Source organism: Sturnus vulgaris, chromosome 3 (assembly GCF_052056855.1).
Source record: "Sturnus vulgaris isolate bStuVul1 chromosome 3, bStuVul1.hap1, whole genome shotgun sequence".
NCBI classification, from domain to species: domain Eukaryota; kingdom Metazoa; phylum Chordata; class Aves; order Passeriformes; family Sturnidae; genus Sturnus; species Sturnus vulgaris.
Genome location: NC_142245.1, coordinates 85252549 through 85270982, shown reverse-complemented (window position 1 = coordinate 85270982; position 18434 = coordinate 85252549). Strand labels below are relative to the sequence as shown.

The window sequence follows — 18434 nt, the reverse complement described above, 5'->3', positions numbered from 1 at the left end:
GCTTCATTTAGCTGTCACCTGATCCACATTCAGCCAGCCACAGACTTCCTGAGGCAACTGGCAAAAGCAGCTGGGTGGGAGGGTTTGAAGTTTTTTCTTTTGGTCTGTGAAAAAAAATCAGTCAAAGAATTTTGGTTCTCCCTCCCCTTTCCTCTGAAGCAAAAAGCTGCATTTTACATCTTGTTGAGTGCTAGAGATCAAATCTAGATTTAAGAAAAGGTCTTCCCACAGATCAAATTGTCAGGGATTCAATAGGTATTTTCCACTTTCCTCTGCAGTCAGGCCAAGGTCTGCCTGCATAGCCCTTTTCATATGGTGCCTGCAGCTGCAGGGCCTTGTGGATGGGCCGTGCTCTTTCCATGTCCCAAAAGACATGGAAAAGTTGTCTCATGAAGTGCTGCAGTCACTAGTACTCTTCAGAAGTCTGGCTAAGTGAACTCCTGGTCATACCCAGTCATAACCTCCAAGAATTACGTGAATATTCATTTTTTTAAAAGTAATTTTCTCTATGGTCTACATTTGTGCAAAAGCCTTCCATCCACCCTGGTTGTGCTTGCATTACAGCACACTGGCTGAAGTAGCCTTTTTGTCTTCAAACAGATCCTATAGGATTCTCATGACAAATCCTCCTTCTTCTCCTCAACTCAAAAAAGCTGATAAGGGTAGGTAGGTGTAGATGTGACCTACTGTGGCCATGGCCACAGCTAGAGAAAACACGCTGTGGAAAGACATCATGTACCTGCTTAAGAGATGATAAATACACTTCCAAATGAAAGTGCTGCACTGCTGGACATCTGAACCTGTGCCTGGGCATTTAATCACTGCATTGAGCCTCAAAAGTGCTCCACAGGCAAAGGAGTACTCCTAAGTAAGGCAGCTCAAAACAGCTACTCAGGGCTTCTGTGTCTGAACGTGTCTGATCTTTAATGTGCCTTTCAACTCAACCATTCTGTGATTCTATGACTCTGTGATTCTGTGATTAATGTTAGGTTTACAACTAGAAGAAGCAAATTCAGTGAGGTTCTTGGGGTAAGGAGGAATAGCTATGAGAGAATAACACCAGAAGGCTGAGAATGCAGACTATCTCATAATCCCAGCTCAGGGAAACAACTTGTTCCTAACATAGTAGATTGAGTGATGCAGCCTGGTGAGCTGAGGAAAAAAAGTAACAAAACTGTTTGACGATTAGACTTTGAGGAGTAATGTCATGCTCGGTGTTTCTTATGTAAGAATTGGAACTATATGTTAAGACAAAAAATGTAACTGTGCAGGCAGTCAGGTGTTGCACCAGGCTGTCCAGAGGGGTCACAGCCTCCTTCCCTGCAGGCACTCACCACTTGACTGGACACGACCTTGAGCAAGCTGATGTAATTGAACTTGCTTCCTACAAGATAACTGCTGGAGGTCCCTTCCAGCCAACATGGGATTGTGATTTTTATGAATTTCCTTTGTAAAAGAAGCCAGTGTAACTTTAGTTTCATTAGAGATTAATATGCTGATTCTAACAGACAGTTTCTTGGTTATTTATTTGCCTGTGATTGTTTGAGTTCAGTAATGCTCTGGGCATACTAAAAAGCTATTTATTTAATACAATTTTATAAAAAGGTTTGACTAAATGATCTTCTGTTGCTTTGATATATTGGTTGATTGGGTTACTTTTCAACTGTGTGCTCTCATATGAATGGATGGACACTGTTACATGATTTTTCAGTTAAATCAAGACACTCAGTACTGCTAAACATTCATTCTGTAATGCTAGGTAAATAAATGTTCATAATGGATCACAAAATATATGGAAGGAGCAGAACTTGTTTTTTACACATAACTATATAAAATATTTTTGGCTCACCCTGAATCCACTCTTCCACTTGTCAGGCTTGGTTAAGAGACAGGCAGACATGCATCTCAGCTGGAAGGAGAAGAGCAGTGCTCTCACTATAAGGAAGTGCAATCAGCTGGTGTATCTCAATTAAGAACAATTCCTGGCTGTGCTGGAAGTGCTCTGTCTGGGCACCATACGTAGCTTAAATCACTCCTAGCTTAGGAAGGACCAATTCTCAATTCTACCAAACTTCTGTGCACTTGAGTTAATATTTTAAAGAAAGTTAAGAATTTAGACTTTCAGAGGCTCATAACTTGAAAAAGCTCTTCATTGCCTACTCTGTACTGATTTTTAACGTGAACTTTTATGAATTGTAGAAGGCAAAATTACCATGTATCTCAGCTTCGCATTGTTAATATAGGAAAACAACACTGCTGTGCCTTATGATGGAGTTGTCTGGACTGAGTACACTGAAGAGAGTATTATGCTGTGTTGAGAGTCACAGAGAGATTGGCTCTCAAAGAACCAGGAGTCATTCTTAGCTGAAATATACCAGATAACTGGACTTCTTTGTACTGACAGAGGTATTTTTCTCCTTCTAACAGAGATGCATGTCTGCCTGTACCTCAGTTCTGGGAAGTTACAATCCTATTTACTTGTATGGTCCATGCAACTACTGAAGGCTACTACTTTGTATATTGAAGTTTCAAGAAACTGACTTCAACTGTGTGGTTAGCAAAGGGATCTCCAGAGCTTCTTCTCCAGCCTGGGATATATGCAGTGTTCAGCAGTATGTGCTCACAGTCATCTCTAATCGAACTGTGCACATGGAATCACAGAATCATAGAATGGTTTGGGTTGGAACTGACCTCATTGAGTCCAATGCACCTGCTTCAGGCTGGGACACCTGCTCCTAGATCAGATTACTCAAAGCCTGGCCTTAAACACTTAGATAAGTGCTTACAGGATCATCCTGTGTGAAAGGAAACTTATCTGCTAAAGTAAAATTCATATAAGACTATCTTTGTGCCTGCAATATGTCTGATGAATGCAGACTTGTTTCACACGAATTTCTGAGCAGAACAATTTTGGCAAGGAGTGAAAGCCCCTGTAAGATAAAATGTTGGAAAGTAAGAGCACCCTCATGTGTTGTTTCAAACAGGCAAGCAGCAGCTTTAATGTGTTTAAGATCAAAGGGCAAGCTTTTCCCCATATGGAAAATAAGTGATCACTATGTATTTAACATTCTGCATAAGCGCAACATTTGTTCCAGAACCTTTGCAACTCAGCATTTAATAAAATAACTCATTATTGAAACGGGAACATTACTGATGCCAGAGCAGTGCACAGATGCCCCAGCAGAGGCACATGAGGTGCTGCCCTTCCACATTGCAGTCACTGCTGGTGTGCTCTGCAGCCCCACCTTGGAGGGACTTCAGAATACCTTGTCTGGTGCACGGAAGAAATTATGTTACACTCTTTCCAGCTGGAGTGATTATGAGATAAAAGACCCTGAAAAATAGAGGAAATGAGTCACATCATTGGGCTTTGACTATAGAGGCTCAGACAGAATAAAGGCTTATTGTGAAAAGTGTTACATCTTGCTTTAGGTCTCAAGACCTAAACAGCACTACAAGAAGTTTTCTGTTCTCAAAGTAGTGTGTGATACAAAGCCATAAGCTGTTTGTTGTACCCTCTCCAGCAAGACCTAGTGCTTGACAAAGTGTGTTTCCGCTCTTTTAAGCACAAAAAAACTTAGGCATATGAGGAAATAGGTGAACATGGCAGTGCCCCCTCAGGTTTGAGATTTTGTGCTGCTTTCCTGTCAATATTACATGGATGAGCACAGAGAGGAGATGTGTGTTCCTGTAAGTAAGTTAAACTCAGGAAATTTTCATTTGAACTTTCAAGAAGAGATTCTTCTTCTGCAATTTCACATGCTTCTGCCATCAGGTTCTGGTCTGTTAGTTCTGCTGCCTAACAACAAGAAAGGGCACTTCAGATTCCAGAAAGTGCAGGACTTATTTAGATTAAGGAAGACAAGACTAATGGTATGGTATGAAACTGAACACCCTCAAGCTAAAGTGCAGTGATTGATTCTTAGAAGTAAGTTTAATACTAACAGTGCATTACGTTAGAAAAATATTCTGTGTTCCATTTATATCCTTGTTTACTACTGGGAGAAAATTATAGGAAATTAACAGGATTTTCTCTGCTCTGGTGATATTTATGAGCCAGCTCATAATTCCCAACACAAGCCATGCTTCCACTGAAGTCAACTGTAAGGTTTCAACAAAAACCAAAACCCAGTTATTAGTTACCAGGAGTAAATAAAGTTAGAGAAAGAAGACATAGATCTTGGTACGTAGAAGAAATTTTTTTAAATGCTAATTCTTGATAACATTATGGCATTTTTCTGCCAAATTTAATGAGCCCTGGCCTTTGTGGATGCTTAGATTTCTGTTGTAGCTGTGAGGGACATTGGGGCTATAAGGTAGCCTTGTAAATACTGTTATGTTACCACTTTTTATAATTCCATCATGAATATATGTGTTTTTTTCAGGATAGATATGCTCTCGCCTCTTCATTCTCCTTTTTAACACTCCACAATGGAGTGTTCAAAAATATTCTTCTGCATTTCAGTGTATTAAATATGATAAAACATTCCTGTCTTAATCAACTTACTGAATTGAAGCATCATAAAGTGATCAGATTAATTACTATCTCTGATGTTTTATCACTTTTTACCATTCCTCCCACAGCCACCACAGGCTGATATAATGATGTGGTACAATACACCTCAAAGCTCTGATGTTTCCACTTTAAATAATTTTTTTTTTAAAAAAGAAATATTTTTTTAAGTGTGCTTTATTTTCTTATCTACTATTCTGGTTAACATGTGAGATAACCACATTTAATGACAGCAAGCAATGACATAGATTCTTCATCTGTATCATGGACTTTAGCATTACTGCCAGAACAACCATGTTATTTTGCAGCCTGGAAAGCTATTATTGGAGAATTTGTGGGCACTTCTTTGTCCATTGTTGGTACTTCTGGAAGGATAAAAAATAGTAGAAGTAGCCAAGGGTTGCTAAGATGCCTTCTTGAGAGATATGGTTAAAAGAAATCCCATTTGCTTATGTACTACAATACAGCATCTTCGTATGACTGCATTTGAGTGTCTTTCCCCCTGAAAAGACCCTCATTGTCAATGTTGTTGACTACATATCAATGAAAAACAAATGTAAAATGGAAGTAAAATCCAGTATATAATATACTACAGGAGAAAAATAAGAGAAATGAGGAAATTGATTTTTGCTCCAGAGCTCTTCAATAGGATGAAGTATATTTTAGGTGAAAATGCACAGCTGACTCGAGTGCTTCCCACAGTATCAACCTCTCATAAACAAGTGGGGCAAATTGTCTTAATCCTAAGTTTTTATTAAAATATGTCAATCAGGCACCCGAATGTGAATTATTAAATTTTCAATAGATTTTGTCTCCGTCTTTAACTTTGATTAAGATGTAAAACAATACTGAAATCACAGAATCAAATAATATTCTGAGTTGGGAGGTACCCACAGGGATCATCAAAGTCCAGCTCTTGGCCCTGCCCAGGACATCTCCAAGAATCACACCATGTGCCTGAGAGCATTGTCCAAATGCTTCTAGAACTCTGGCAGGCTTGGTGCTGTGATATATCCTCAGGATGTGAAATATCCTCACTGTGAATTACAGCTCATTTCCTAAATAGGTTCACTTGATAGTGTGTTTTCAACACAACAACTTGACATCCAGAAGTTCCTATCCATAGTAAAAGATGTACAGGCAAGTCCAGAGAAAAATTTCATCCAGATACACAAACCATACCCAGGAACAGTCTAGGATAGTGGTGTTTTACCCAGGCCAAAATTACTCTAATGGCAGCCCCCAGCATTTAATGGTGTAAGCCATGAGCAGCCATTGGGAGTGTCATTCCCTTTCTCATTACTCAGGGATCCAGCTGGATCACAGTGAGTGGGATTAACTCCAGAGGATAAGGTAGGAGGGCTATTTTCCTCCCAACACAGTGTGTTTCTTTCTTATTTTTAGCTGCCAAAGCCAGCTGGCACTGTTGGCCACTGATGGTCCATTAGGCCATGAAGGTGACTGATGTTGGCCCTGCTGCAGTAAATCACAAATCACACCTTGCCTTTGCCAGAGCCAGAGCTGCACTCTGAGCATCGAGCAAACAGGCAGCTCTTGTGGCATAAAAAATACCCAGCACTCCTACAATCTTTCTGTTAAGTTTGCTCTGTTAGTTAAAAAAAAAAATAACAACCAAACATGAATTAATGCCAATATTTTTATCTTAAATCCTGAAGACCCAAAAAGCTGATTTTATAGTGGATTATGCTGGTGATTACAGAGCACATTTTTTTCTTGAAACATCTATAAATTTCTTATATTAAGAATTATTTTTCTCATTAGCAAAACATCTAAGTACAGTATGTTAGCAGGCACTTTTACAGAAAAAGGTTATTTGAGTACTTCCCTTTGCCCTAGGCTGTGAAAAAAGGTTAGAAAAAATAGACTGAAATAGAAAAATTATTTTAAAGGAAAGGTTATATAGTGGTCTTTACTTTCCTGGCTTCATGATAAAGTTTTTATCTTTATTTTGTATATGTTCTAAAAAAACATATAAATTCTGCAACCTGTGCTCAATGCTAAAGACAACATAGTTTCTATGCATATTTTAAATTAATTTTCTTGTGAAATATCTGTGGTCATGCAAAGGTTGCTATGTAAGCTACCAGACTTTTCACTGGGTGTTGGAGCTCTTTGATGCAAAAGAAAAAACCTACAGAGTTGTCGAAATACAAACTTTATTTACTAAATTAAACATTCACATTTGAAAAATTTGGTCTACAAAAAGACCTATTCTTTGAGAGTGATAAAAGGAGCATTTTGTCATTTTCTACAGATTTGAGGTAAATCAATATAATGCTTCCCAGTCATTAAAATAGGTAAAATCTGGAGGAGCACATGCTTTGTTCTTATTTTTCTCTTATCTCCTGTTGAATCAAATGACAATAGAAAATATCCAGGTCACAAATATCTCTGAGCATTAAGAAAAAGCATTTCTTGTTTTCTTTTCTTTTCTTTTCTTTTGAGCGAATGTGCTTTCTCAAGGAAGTACAATGCCTCTTTTTTTGGAACCCTGGAGAAACTTACCTTTATGTTTTATTTTTTGTCTGTGATGGAATGGATTATCAAATCTGCATTTAATGACACTTTTATTTGTATCCCATAGGTGCCTGAGCTATTTGATTTGCTTTGTTTTGACATAATCTCCTATTACAGCCTCTCCATTGCTTTGTCAATAGAAGCCAAATACAATCATTTAGCAGACTGATAAAAATACAATTCCTTAAAAATATGCCAGAAAAAAACAATTTAGGTTGACAACACTTTTTTCACACTGCAAATTTAAGCTGTTTCCTTCTTGATAAACTGTTCTGATTTTTAGAAAGAGTAAATATCCCACAGTGGAATGAAAAATATTTTTAAAACAAAATTTATCCCTCACAGCCTGAAAAAAACTCACCTTTCTAAATAAGTTGTTTGGGCAGTATGATCTGTTCTTTTAAAAGTCAAACATGAAATTCAGTTCAAATTTCTATATCTCTGGAAAATGTAGCAATTAGCCCAAAGAAAGAATATATAAAAAGGCAGGTTTGCTGCAATCTTTTTTTTCTCAAAAATTAGTTACTAAGTTTCCTATCTAGTTTACTTTTCCATTCTAAGACTGTGAGGTCTTCATACTCTACCCCTCCACAGCCAGGGTTGTACTATTTCTGGGTAGAAGCCAGTGCAGTATCAAGCTCTCAACATGCTGCACTCTTCCACTTGAAGAAAAGGTTGACGTGCAAGTCATTTTAAAGGAAGTCTACAGAAGAAATTTATGAGCTTTTTCTATGGAAGAAAGCTTATTCTCCATGCAGCTTTTGTCAAACATTCTTAACAAATTGTAATAACCTTTGTCATATCTCATTTTCTTGCATAAACAAGTCACACTGAAACTATAAATGATGGAAAATTTAATCCACATGGCTTGTGCTATCAAAACTGCTAAACTGTATTCTTTTCCACCATGTCAGCAGTGCATTATCTGTTTTATAGGAATGTTGAAAAGATTACTTTTTAAGGGAGATACTGCAGGACCTGTGTAAATGTCCACCTCACGCCTGCATTAGATGACATTTTCATTTTCAGTTCTTCCTGAAGCTAGGAAAATGCTTCAGCCTTTCTCTTTCCAGATCCTACCAGATTCCCAGCCACCCACAATAACTGCCCAGAGGCACCAGGAAGTGCCCAGAGGCTGGGTGTGCTGTCAGCTTTGTGCTGCCTTCCTGCCTTGAGCATTCACGTCTGCTCTGGGATGGAAGATGGTCCACCAGCTCTCGGTTGAACAATATGCATAATTCCTCCTCTGTGGGAGCTTGGTGCCTTGAAAATTGTGTATAGGTACAAAAGTAACTCCTGGTCCAGGAGATGATGTTTTTTTTCTTCTGTCTTCCCCAGCAGCTGCATGGGATACTGAATCTGTAAATTCTCCCCTTCACACATCAAGAGGGGTGAGAGTGTTGTTAACACCTAGCCAAGGCAGATCTGTCTTTCTGCTTTTTGTGAGAATTGTTCACCAAAATTAATAGTCCCCATGAAAGTGTAGCAGTGCTAAGAAAGATTGTCTTTCTTTCCTTTTTTAATAGGGTTTTCTCTGGGTATTTTACCCAATTATCTAAACCTGTAATGTATCTATTGGTGCTAATAGTATAATATTCAGCAGATTTATTTATGTAATGCCTCATTAAAAAATCATGTAAAGGCAGCACTTGGGTACTCAACTCAGCAAGATCCTGATCACTGTCAAGAAAGCATGGTCACTGCCCCTGGCTGTGGAAAGAATTACCTATGGAGGGGCTCAAATAACTTATTTGTAGACTCAGACCTTGTGAATGCAAACAACTTCCTCTAAATTTCCAAGCAACTGCATTAGTGTACCAGGGAGAAAAGTAAGAGCTACTTTTTGGTTATATCTAGAGCTAGCAAAAGCCTTTAAACATTTTCTACCTTCCATACAAAATCCAGGATAATGGCACTGCCAACAGTTTGCAAACAGTTTTGGTCATAATGAATGCCCTTACCTGCATGGGGATTAAATCAGACCTCAAATAATACTGGAAAATAACTCTGGTGGTCTAATCGCTTAATTATGCCACTTTAACAGTGATACTTTTTTTATTATTTACAGAAGGGGCCACAAAAGTTTGCAGATGTTTAACTTTTGATTATTCTAATTCTAGCAGTAAGTTATGTCGCAAAATAGATCTTAAAGTTATTTCCAGGGTGTATTTTCTGTCCTTGTGATACTCCTTGAGTAATGCTTTAACAATTGCTTTAAACTGAACATCCTCTTCCATATGAACAGTCCTTAAATCAAACAGTAGTAAAAATCTTCTGAAAATTATATAAATGGAGAATTGGTAGGTCCTAATTAACCAATTAGAAAAGTTTATGAGAGGCAGATTGATTAAATATCAAAGCTTCTGAGTTATATTATCTTTCATAAACTGGCTTTTCTCCAATTAGTATATGCTTTCAGGAGCAGGGGAATAAGATGAAAGGATCTGCAACAAAACTGATTGGTGCTGAAACAAAATGGAAGTCGCTGCTTTTCATAAAATACAAGGCTATGGCAGTACTTGAATAATTTTATGGGAAGTTGCTGCCTAAGGCATATGTTTTACTGTCTGATACTGAATGCATGAGGAAAAACCATCTGTTTTTTTCAGCCTGAACAATTATATGATCCAGACTGAATCACTAGAGGCCAAATATAATTGCTCTGTGTTTTGCTTTTTACTACTCTCTACCTACAGCAGCATAGTCTTGTACAGCATGTATCGTAGCACAGAGTTCAAATGATGGCATGGGAAAATGCTTTTTCTTCTGTTGAGGGTTATCAAATGACTATCCAGGGCTTAATGCAATCATCTAGACTTCATCTGTCACTGGAGAAATAATTTACAATAGGAAAGAATTTCTGATAAACTTTGACCACTGTGATGTTTGAACCTTAGGGATTTACTTTTGCTGAGCAGATCCTCATTTAACATTCAGCCAGGTGAAAGTTGTTGCTACATCCTTCATGCCTTCAGTTCCAGTTGGGAAAAAGAGAGGTGCTTTTGTTGAGTGGCCTGAGTAAACAGATTGCACTAAAAATATAGCTAGTGAATCCTCACTATTAGTTTACTTTGAAGGAAAGCACTTCAATGATACATAAACTACTGGAAACATTCCACTTTTGTTGCTAGTGTTGCATTTTACAGCACCTAAATGTATGCTATTGGTTTTGCCAGGCTAGTAGGACTGGGTTTCTCCCCTCCCCAAAAGTTCTTAGAGTTTAATTTATAATTATTATTATTATTATAAATTAATAATGTGCTGAGTGGCACTAAAAGAAGTGTTCAGTGTTGGAGGGAGGAATGAGGGACAGAGGGGCAATATTTGAATGTGTGGGTGGATAAATGCAAATATTTTTCTTTTGTTCTTTAATAATAGTAATAATTATTATTATTATTATTATAATTAATAATGGTGCACTATGCCCTTTTGAGTTCCTGGAAAAACTGAGAGCAAGAGTTATAGAAGTTTGGAAAAATTTCTTTCCAAGACTGTTTTTATGTAATGCTGTGAGGATTGTTTCTGCTCCGTATGGATAAACTGCAGAACTATGTCAACCAGGTGTTAATCCACACTGCACCTGGCTTTCCTGAATATGTGCTTTTATTTTGATTAATACACTGCTTAACTGTACTCATTCCCTCTCCTGACTCACTTTTCCTATCTATTGTGAATAAACACCTTGCCCACAGTGATATTCTAAATCATAGTCCTGACAGACTATGGCAAAGCAAGTGGTGGGTGAATGGACGATGGTTTTGTGTAGGATTGGGCTGTGACTTGAAAGGTTCAGGTTTATTCCACATGTTTATTCCACTTTCTGTGTAGCCTTAGGCATGTCCCTTACCTTTACTGTGCCATGGTCTCCAACTGTGATATGGGAACAAGAAACTATTTTTTCCTGCTGTGTCTGTTTTCCATAATTGTGCTATAAGAAATCTCTTCCAAGTGAAAACTGGTATTGTGTGTTTGGATAAGACCCAGTACAACTGGGCCTCCAATTTAGTTGGTATTACAGGAATAAAACCAAACGAGCAATTTTTAATACCTAAACACAAAGGAAGTAAGCAAATGTCATTTTAATTGATTCAGGTCTAAAGAAATTCAGCAAAAGGAAATTACATTCTTTTACTGTAAATTCTTAGTCACTTCTTAATTTTATTTTGCCCTCCATGCAAGCCTTAATGAGAAGAAACCGCATTTATGCCTATGTCAGTAGGATGTAATTATAGGGGGGTTGCATCTGAAGGCTGTAGCAGCTGAAACTACCAGTAACGTTCTATGAGATTTTCCAATTTTATGAAGTGAAGGGGAGAAAAATTGCTCACAAGATGGATTTTTGTCACTAATCACAGAATCATAGAAAAATAGAATAATAGAAAAATAGGATCACAGAATGGAAAGGATGTTAAGTTCATTAAGTTCTAACCCCCCTGCCATGGGGGAGAATCTTCCACTAGACCAGGTTACCCAGAGCCCCATTCAACCTGGCCTTAAACACCTTCAGGAATGGGGCATCCACAAGTTCTCTAGGGAGCCTGTTCCAGTGCACCCTCATAGTAAAGAATTTTTTCCTAATATCTAACCTAAATATTACATCCTTCAGCTTAAGGTCTTGACCCTTGTCCTGTCACTACATACCTTGATGAGAATTCCCTGCCCAGCTTTCCTGCAAGCTCCGTTTGGGTGATGGAAGGCTGCTCCAAGATCTTCCTGGAGCCTTCAGTTCTGAGGGGAGGTTGAACAACCTTGATTCTCTCCGCCTGTCTTCACGGGTAAACTGGTCCAGCACTGTGATCAGTTTAAGGGCTCTCCTCTGGGAGATTTCCCAATGTCTTCCTTGTGCTGAGGGCCCCAGAGCAGGATGCAGCACTCCAGGTGCTCTCACAGAGCAGAAAGGGGGAATCACCTTTCTCAACGCTCCTTTTGATGCAGCCCAGGATGCGGCTGACTTCCTGGGCTGTGAGCATGCATTGCCAGATCACGTTGAACTTTTTGTCCAGAAACACCCCCAAGTCTTTCTCCCTAGGGCTGCCTTTGATCCGTTCTCAATCCCAGCCTGGGATTGCATGAGTCTTGAATGAGTTTTTTATTAAATCTTGAAGCATGTGTTGATCTTCACCTTTCTCTAGTCTAGAAGATAAGACTTGCCAATGGTGTATGTGCACTTTACCCTCCTGGATGATGTTTTGTTTACAGTCCTTAACAGAATTTATATGCAAGCTCCTACCATATTTGATTTTCAGAGTAGAACTTGTCCCCAGTAGTTAAGTGATATGCTACAACATGTGCCTCCAAAATCCTATTGCATTGCAGATAGAGATTTTCTACTAGAGATTCTGATTACATTTTACGTAATGTGTTGGATACATTAGAGCACTCGTATATTATATCACTATGGAGAGTCCATAAGTTCTGTAGGAAAAAGTCATCATAGCTCCTGAAGCACAAGTGTATGCAGATGCAACTATATATTAAAGATATATCCAGTAGTTAGAGACGCAGAAGTACTTAGGTTGAAAAAACCTCTGTGAGTCTTCCAGCCCAACCTCCTGCTGGAAGCAGAGCTCACTTCCAGTCAGACCATGGCCTTTTTCAGCCAAGTTCTGCAAGTATTGGGGGCAGAGGTTTCACAGTGCGATGCATTGACCCTGGCAGGACACTGGGTGCCCAAAGCCTCCCTATCATTCCTCTTCCTCAGCAGGATGGAGGAGAGAAAGTATAACAAAAGTGTCATGGATCAAGATAAGGGCAGGGAGGGATATGTATCTGCATTAATTACAATATCTGTTCATGTGGGTTAGAACATCAGCTAATGAGTCCCAGCAATTCAGACAAAAGTCAAAGGTCTGCTCTTTGTTGGTTGACTCATTGTGCAGCATGACTGACAAGTGTTTTAAGAAGGAATTTAGCAGAACATTGGTAGAATCAATTATTACTGGGTGCTAATTAGTCAGTTCATGATACTGTGGGTAAAATGAACCTTTTTTCTGATCCAGTTCATAGATGACTTCACTAGCACAGAGGTATTGTTGGTGAAGCAGTACAACAGGAAAGGATAATCCTTACCACCAATAGTATATGTGTCAGAGCATGTGTCCTGCTGGCTCATGTCTGCAAGCACATGTGCTGTGACCTCTAAGGGCTGGGCATGGGATAGGCAAGAATTTCGGCAGTAATACATTTGTTTGGATCTTCCTCACAAAAAGATTCAGCTTTTTTAACCTGTGTATATTCATCAGTATCATGAAACATACAGGCTCATGCAAACTCAAAACTGTGCCCATGTTTTCCTGGTTGTAACTGCCCAGCTTGTTTAATTGTTTTAACCTCTTCAGTGGATTGTGTGATGCTAAGTTTGTTCCCAGAATGGAGCCTAGTCAGTGATGCCTGCCATAGCTCTACCTCTCACTGCAGGTAGTTTGTACATGAAATCTGCTACTCACAAGGAGGTTGTTTTGGATGGACAGGTAGATGCAATATGTAACTTAGCTCTTCAGTAAGCTTCTGCAGCAGGTATTTGTGGCCAGTTGTGGGAGAAATTATTTTTCAGGCCTGAGAAGTAACCCTTTTGCTGGAGATCTGTTTTTAAAGACACTTAGATTATCTGGACTGCATAAAGGTACAGCATTGTGATACAAAAAGTAACATCTGTGTATACTGGGTCATTTTCCTAAGAAAATCTTGTTTCTCTGCATTCTAGCAGTGCTGCTCAGAAACATATAGATTTAATAACATTTTATTATTCTAATATCTTTAGTGAACTAAGTTAAATGGTAGCTGTATTCCCCTCTACTAATGAACACTGTACAGAGACAGTTTTCTATTAATGCTGGTGAAGTACAATCAATATAGATGCTGGGTCAGGGTACTGTAAAATATTAACAATTATTAATATTCTTTCTTTTTCAGTTTTCTCCTTGTGTTTGGTTGCTTGATTTTGTCCGTGTTTTCTACTATTCCTGAACACACAAAACTTGCCTCTGGTTGTCTCTTCATTTTGGTAAGTGAAAATTCTAAATACAAGACAGTTTTACTGATACTTTTGTATACATTCAAATCATCTCCCTCACCATGGAGGAAGTAATATAATACAATAACTGAGCATTTTAAAAAATCAGACTGTTCCTCAGAATGATGAAAAAAATTATAAAATAGAAGACTCCACCATCTTTTTATTTAAAAACAGGTCAGATGGTAAGACAGTGCTAATAGAGTATAATACTGCATCCCCTTCTTTGCTTGAGAAGTGCTGTGGTTTTTAACTGATAGATTTTCTATTGCAGTTTGGCAGTGACTGAGCATGAAAGGCCTTTGATATTGCTGCTGTCATTTATAAAGTCAGTATGTAGTAAGAGGCACTTAAAATAGGAATTAATTTTGGTATCTTAGATACGGATTTGGGCTAGCTATTGGTAGATACTGACATTTTAGTAGCAGTTGCTGCAGTGGGATCTGGTAGTTTCATTATTTCTTCATAATACATGCTTTTGTATTATGTTTATCTCTCCCTTTTCCCTTTTGAGGTAAATGAAAATGGCTTTAATCCCTAAAAAGTGCTTAACATTTTTCATGTATTGTACGGATGCCACTTTATTAACCTGCTTCCTGATGGGCCATTTAGTTCTGCAAGTGATGGCCTGAGGATAGGCAGTAGTGAATATTAAAACATCACCCTATACCCAGAGTTACCGTGGTTATTTCAGTTCCATGTATTCAGCAGACTGTGGATGTTAGGTAATGCCTGAGATGAAGTAACTGTTGACAAATGCCAACATTTTAATTGTCATCACTGTATATATCCAAAAGCTCTGGTCTTTAGAACAGGTCCCTAATTAATTATGGCGTGAGCAGGCTGATAAGCATAATTATGTTGTGTGTAATGTCTTTACAGCACAGTGCAGGCCCATTGCATCAACTACCTGAACTAAATGTCCAGAGCTGGCTAGGTGCAAGTATGTAGTGTTCTGCTCCATTGGATGGTTTCTTAGCATGGCTAATTAGGGAGAACCATGCTAAATGTTGCATTTTTCTTCCTAGCCATATTAGTGCTTTTTCTTTCTCTGAAGAAAAGATCAGGTGGCATTAGACCAGCTAAAAATGGTCAGATTTAAACCTACACTTGTACCTAGACACATTATTTACAAACCTGAACACTTGGTAAATGGAAGTCTGTCTGAATGTTCTGCAGCTGGTTATACTGCTGTAACTGGTACACTAATTGCTAAGATTTTTTTGGTATAGAAAACAGGAAAATCTGATTAGTCTGAAAATACCCTATTTGTAATATAAGGTGCTTTTGTGACAAGTAGCCTGTTTTCCTGTATACTTATGCAAATTGGTCACAGAAATGCCATTTCTTCTGACATAAAATATGCATTTCCCATGAGCCACATATCTGTTGATTGTGTTGGTACACTTAGCACTGCTGATCCCTCAGCTGGCTGGTTCCCTGTGCTGTGTCACAGGATTCACGTGAGCCACAATGTCCAGGAGCTCTGTGAAGACTTGGCCTTGCGCCCAGCACTGGGAGAGGTGTGGTGGGCTCTGATTTCTGGTGCACCAGTCCTGGTAGAGGTATCCATCAGCTGAGCAGAGCTACTCAGTGTCTGCTGCAGGAAACTTTGGTGCTTTTTGCTGCTTTGGCTTCAAAGATGAGCTTTGTCCATCTTAACTGTTCTGACTGTACATCCCACGGCATCCTCTGAACATAGAATAGGGCTTAAGGAGGAAGAAGGTGGATGGTTGATCCTTGAAGCATCAATACTAACCTCATCCAGCATTTCTATACTATAGCCTATTGTGTTCAGCATACCTCTGGCAGGAATAAACCTAGTGATGATGAATTTTGCATCTCCTGCCATGAGTCTCTAATGGAGAAAAATATAAACACAGCAAAGTATGAAGTTCCAGAAGCAGGCTAAAGCTGATTGTTTTATTGCAGTTTGCTGATGTGTGGTTTGTTCCTTCTCCACATACTGAATAATTAGCTGATATTAGCAATGTTATCAAAACAGGCTTTTGCAACCACAAACCAAGAGGAAAATACATTCCTGCATTAACTCAGGAGCAGCTGTTTTGGCTGTGCCAACACCTAACTGCAATCACTAGAGTTTTCGCAACCGTTTCCTTGCAGTGACTCACACAGCTCTTCCAAATGTGTCATTTAGTAAGACAGCTGTACTATCAGATTTGGTTTAATACTGCTTGTGCTTTGTGCTTGAAATAGAAAAGATAGGTTTATTTTCTAATGAAGTACCATACAAATATAAAAATTCATAGAGCTGCCTGCTGGGTTTCTGTGAACTGTTTGTTTTGCAGATTTATTCCAGATGGTGTCCCCTACAGCCATGTTAATTGGCTAAAAAGCTAGTGTAATGTTCCTTCAACTTAATACCTGAGCTGCTGTGTGCACTGGCACCTGTGGCTTTTGACATATTGCAGCTATTCACAATTACACAGGGAGATTAAAAAGGGAACTGTAGATGAGCTGAGCAAACCTTTTCCTCCTTCTCAGAAAGGCCAGAGGAGATGAAATTATTCTTCTCCAATCAGTCAGTTCCATTTATCTGCCCGAGCTGTGCCTTACAAGGGAGCAGAGAATATATCTCCTAATCACTGCATCCCAAATACTCTCTCAGAAACGTGCAGCAATATGTGATAGCTCAAAGCAAATCATTTAGGGAAGCAGTAATTGCTGAAGGCTTCTGAGCTTCAGCAGAGGTTAATGGACTCATCTGGGCTGCAGAAATGCCTGAGATCTGCTACCAGAGCTGAGGCAAACCTGCCCTGCTGTGTTGTGTTGGACCCAGCTCCAATTCTGGCATCCATACAAGCACTACTGTGTTCCAAGGTGTCTTCTCCTTATTAGGAAACCTGTCAAGGGAAATGCCTTCAATATTTGAATTTTACACTTAAAATGAAAGCCATGCAGATAAATTAAGTGCATGTTACATACGGTAATGTTGGATTATTGCATCAGTAATTCATTTGGTTAGATTTGTGTCCAGAAATAATAAGAGTAACTGGGAGGACAGCATCAGATAATACTCCCTATACTCACAATTATAGTGATGCTTCAGCCTCTTCTGTGCACACAAGTTCTGTCACTTCAGTTGTAGCAGTGATATATTCCAGAGAGGCAGTAGAATAAAAATCTACTTCAGCATCAAAATAAACCACAAGCAGTTTAAGAATCCAACTAACACAGCAAGAAAATAATCTTTGGTGTATTGCCGATCTACAAATACATTTGCTAGCATTATGTCAAATAATAAACACAAGGGGAGTAAAACTGAGGCTGTGAAGGCAAAATCAAATCTTTTGGGGAAGATAGCCGAGAAGGAATATTATGTGGAACTGGAGGTCATTCACTCTTTTAACCAAAGTCTCTACATTTTAAGTTCATTTTCAACTGAAGCTGAAAGTTATGTGAATTTCTGCTTCACTTCCGTTTGTTTGCTGTCAATGCAAGAAAATTAACAAAATAATTTTCATTGACTCAGGAAAATTTGACAAATTGAGCAGTAAAAAAGGGTCTTGGATCAGTTTAAACGTTTCTGATCTGGCATAAAACATTTGTGTATTTGGTTATTTTAGAACTTTAGTCTTAAAGCTCAGATTAATGTTGTAAGAAACAAAATTTCATTTTTATTGAAGTTAGAAAGCATCCTTTTTTTTTGTAATTTTAATTTTTAATCAAGATGGGTAGATTGAAAAACGCAAGTGAATTTCTGCAGGATTGGTTTTATCAAATCTGTTTTGTGGTTTTCTCTGAAAATGTCTGGTGTAGAAAACTGTACCCAGATCTTTAGAATAAAGGCCTCTGAAAATGTACTCTAGGAACACATTCTTCAAGCAGAAATAGCTCCCAAAGATATAAAGCAGACAGTGCACAGGATGAAGCTGGTTCCTCCATGTACTGTGGTCACTTAAATGAACCCAAAAGGAGAGTCTACCAAGTGCTTCTAGCAATTAATATCTTTCCAGGATTTTTTTTCTCCTAATATTTTTGCATAAAAGAAAGAGGATACAAACAGTGATTTAATAACATAGGGTATAGCTGTCCCATAGCAGGTAAGCATATATTCAATTTGCCTCTGCTCTAGGAAGTAAGTCTATCCACAGGAATTTGATCATACAAATCTGCTACAGCATTGTAAAGCTAGCCAGAGTGGACTTTAAAAAGGGAGATGGATAGTGCTCAGTTTAAAAAGAAGTAGCATTTTTCAGTTTAGATTGTACTGGCACTTGAATTCTCTTGCCATGCTTGGATAAAAGACCACCAGACCTGGTAAAGGACTTAATAATGGCTCTATAGGACCAGCTATCAAGGCATTAAAGGAAAAAGATGATCTTGAAAGATCTCAATTATAAATACATT

The 18434-nt window shown here is 38.5% G+C and overlaps 1 protein-coding gene across 1 annotated transcript in view; it reads left to right on the top strand.

Moving 5' to 3' along the window:
* Positions 1-18434, top strand: part of KCNQ5 (potassium voltage-gated channel subfamily Q member 5) — a 277602-nt gene that overhangs the window by 176927 nt on the left and 82241 nt on the right. Inside the window, exon 2 of the mRNA XM_014870228.2 lies at positions 13964-14054. Coding sequence (XP_014725714.1) covers positions 13964-14054 — 91 coding nt within the window. The remainder of the gene's footprint in view (positions 1-13963; positions 14055-18434) is intronic.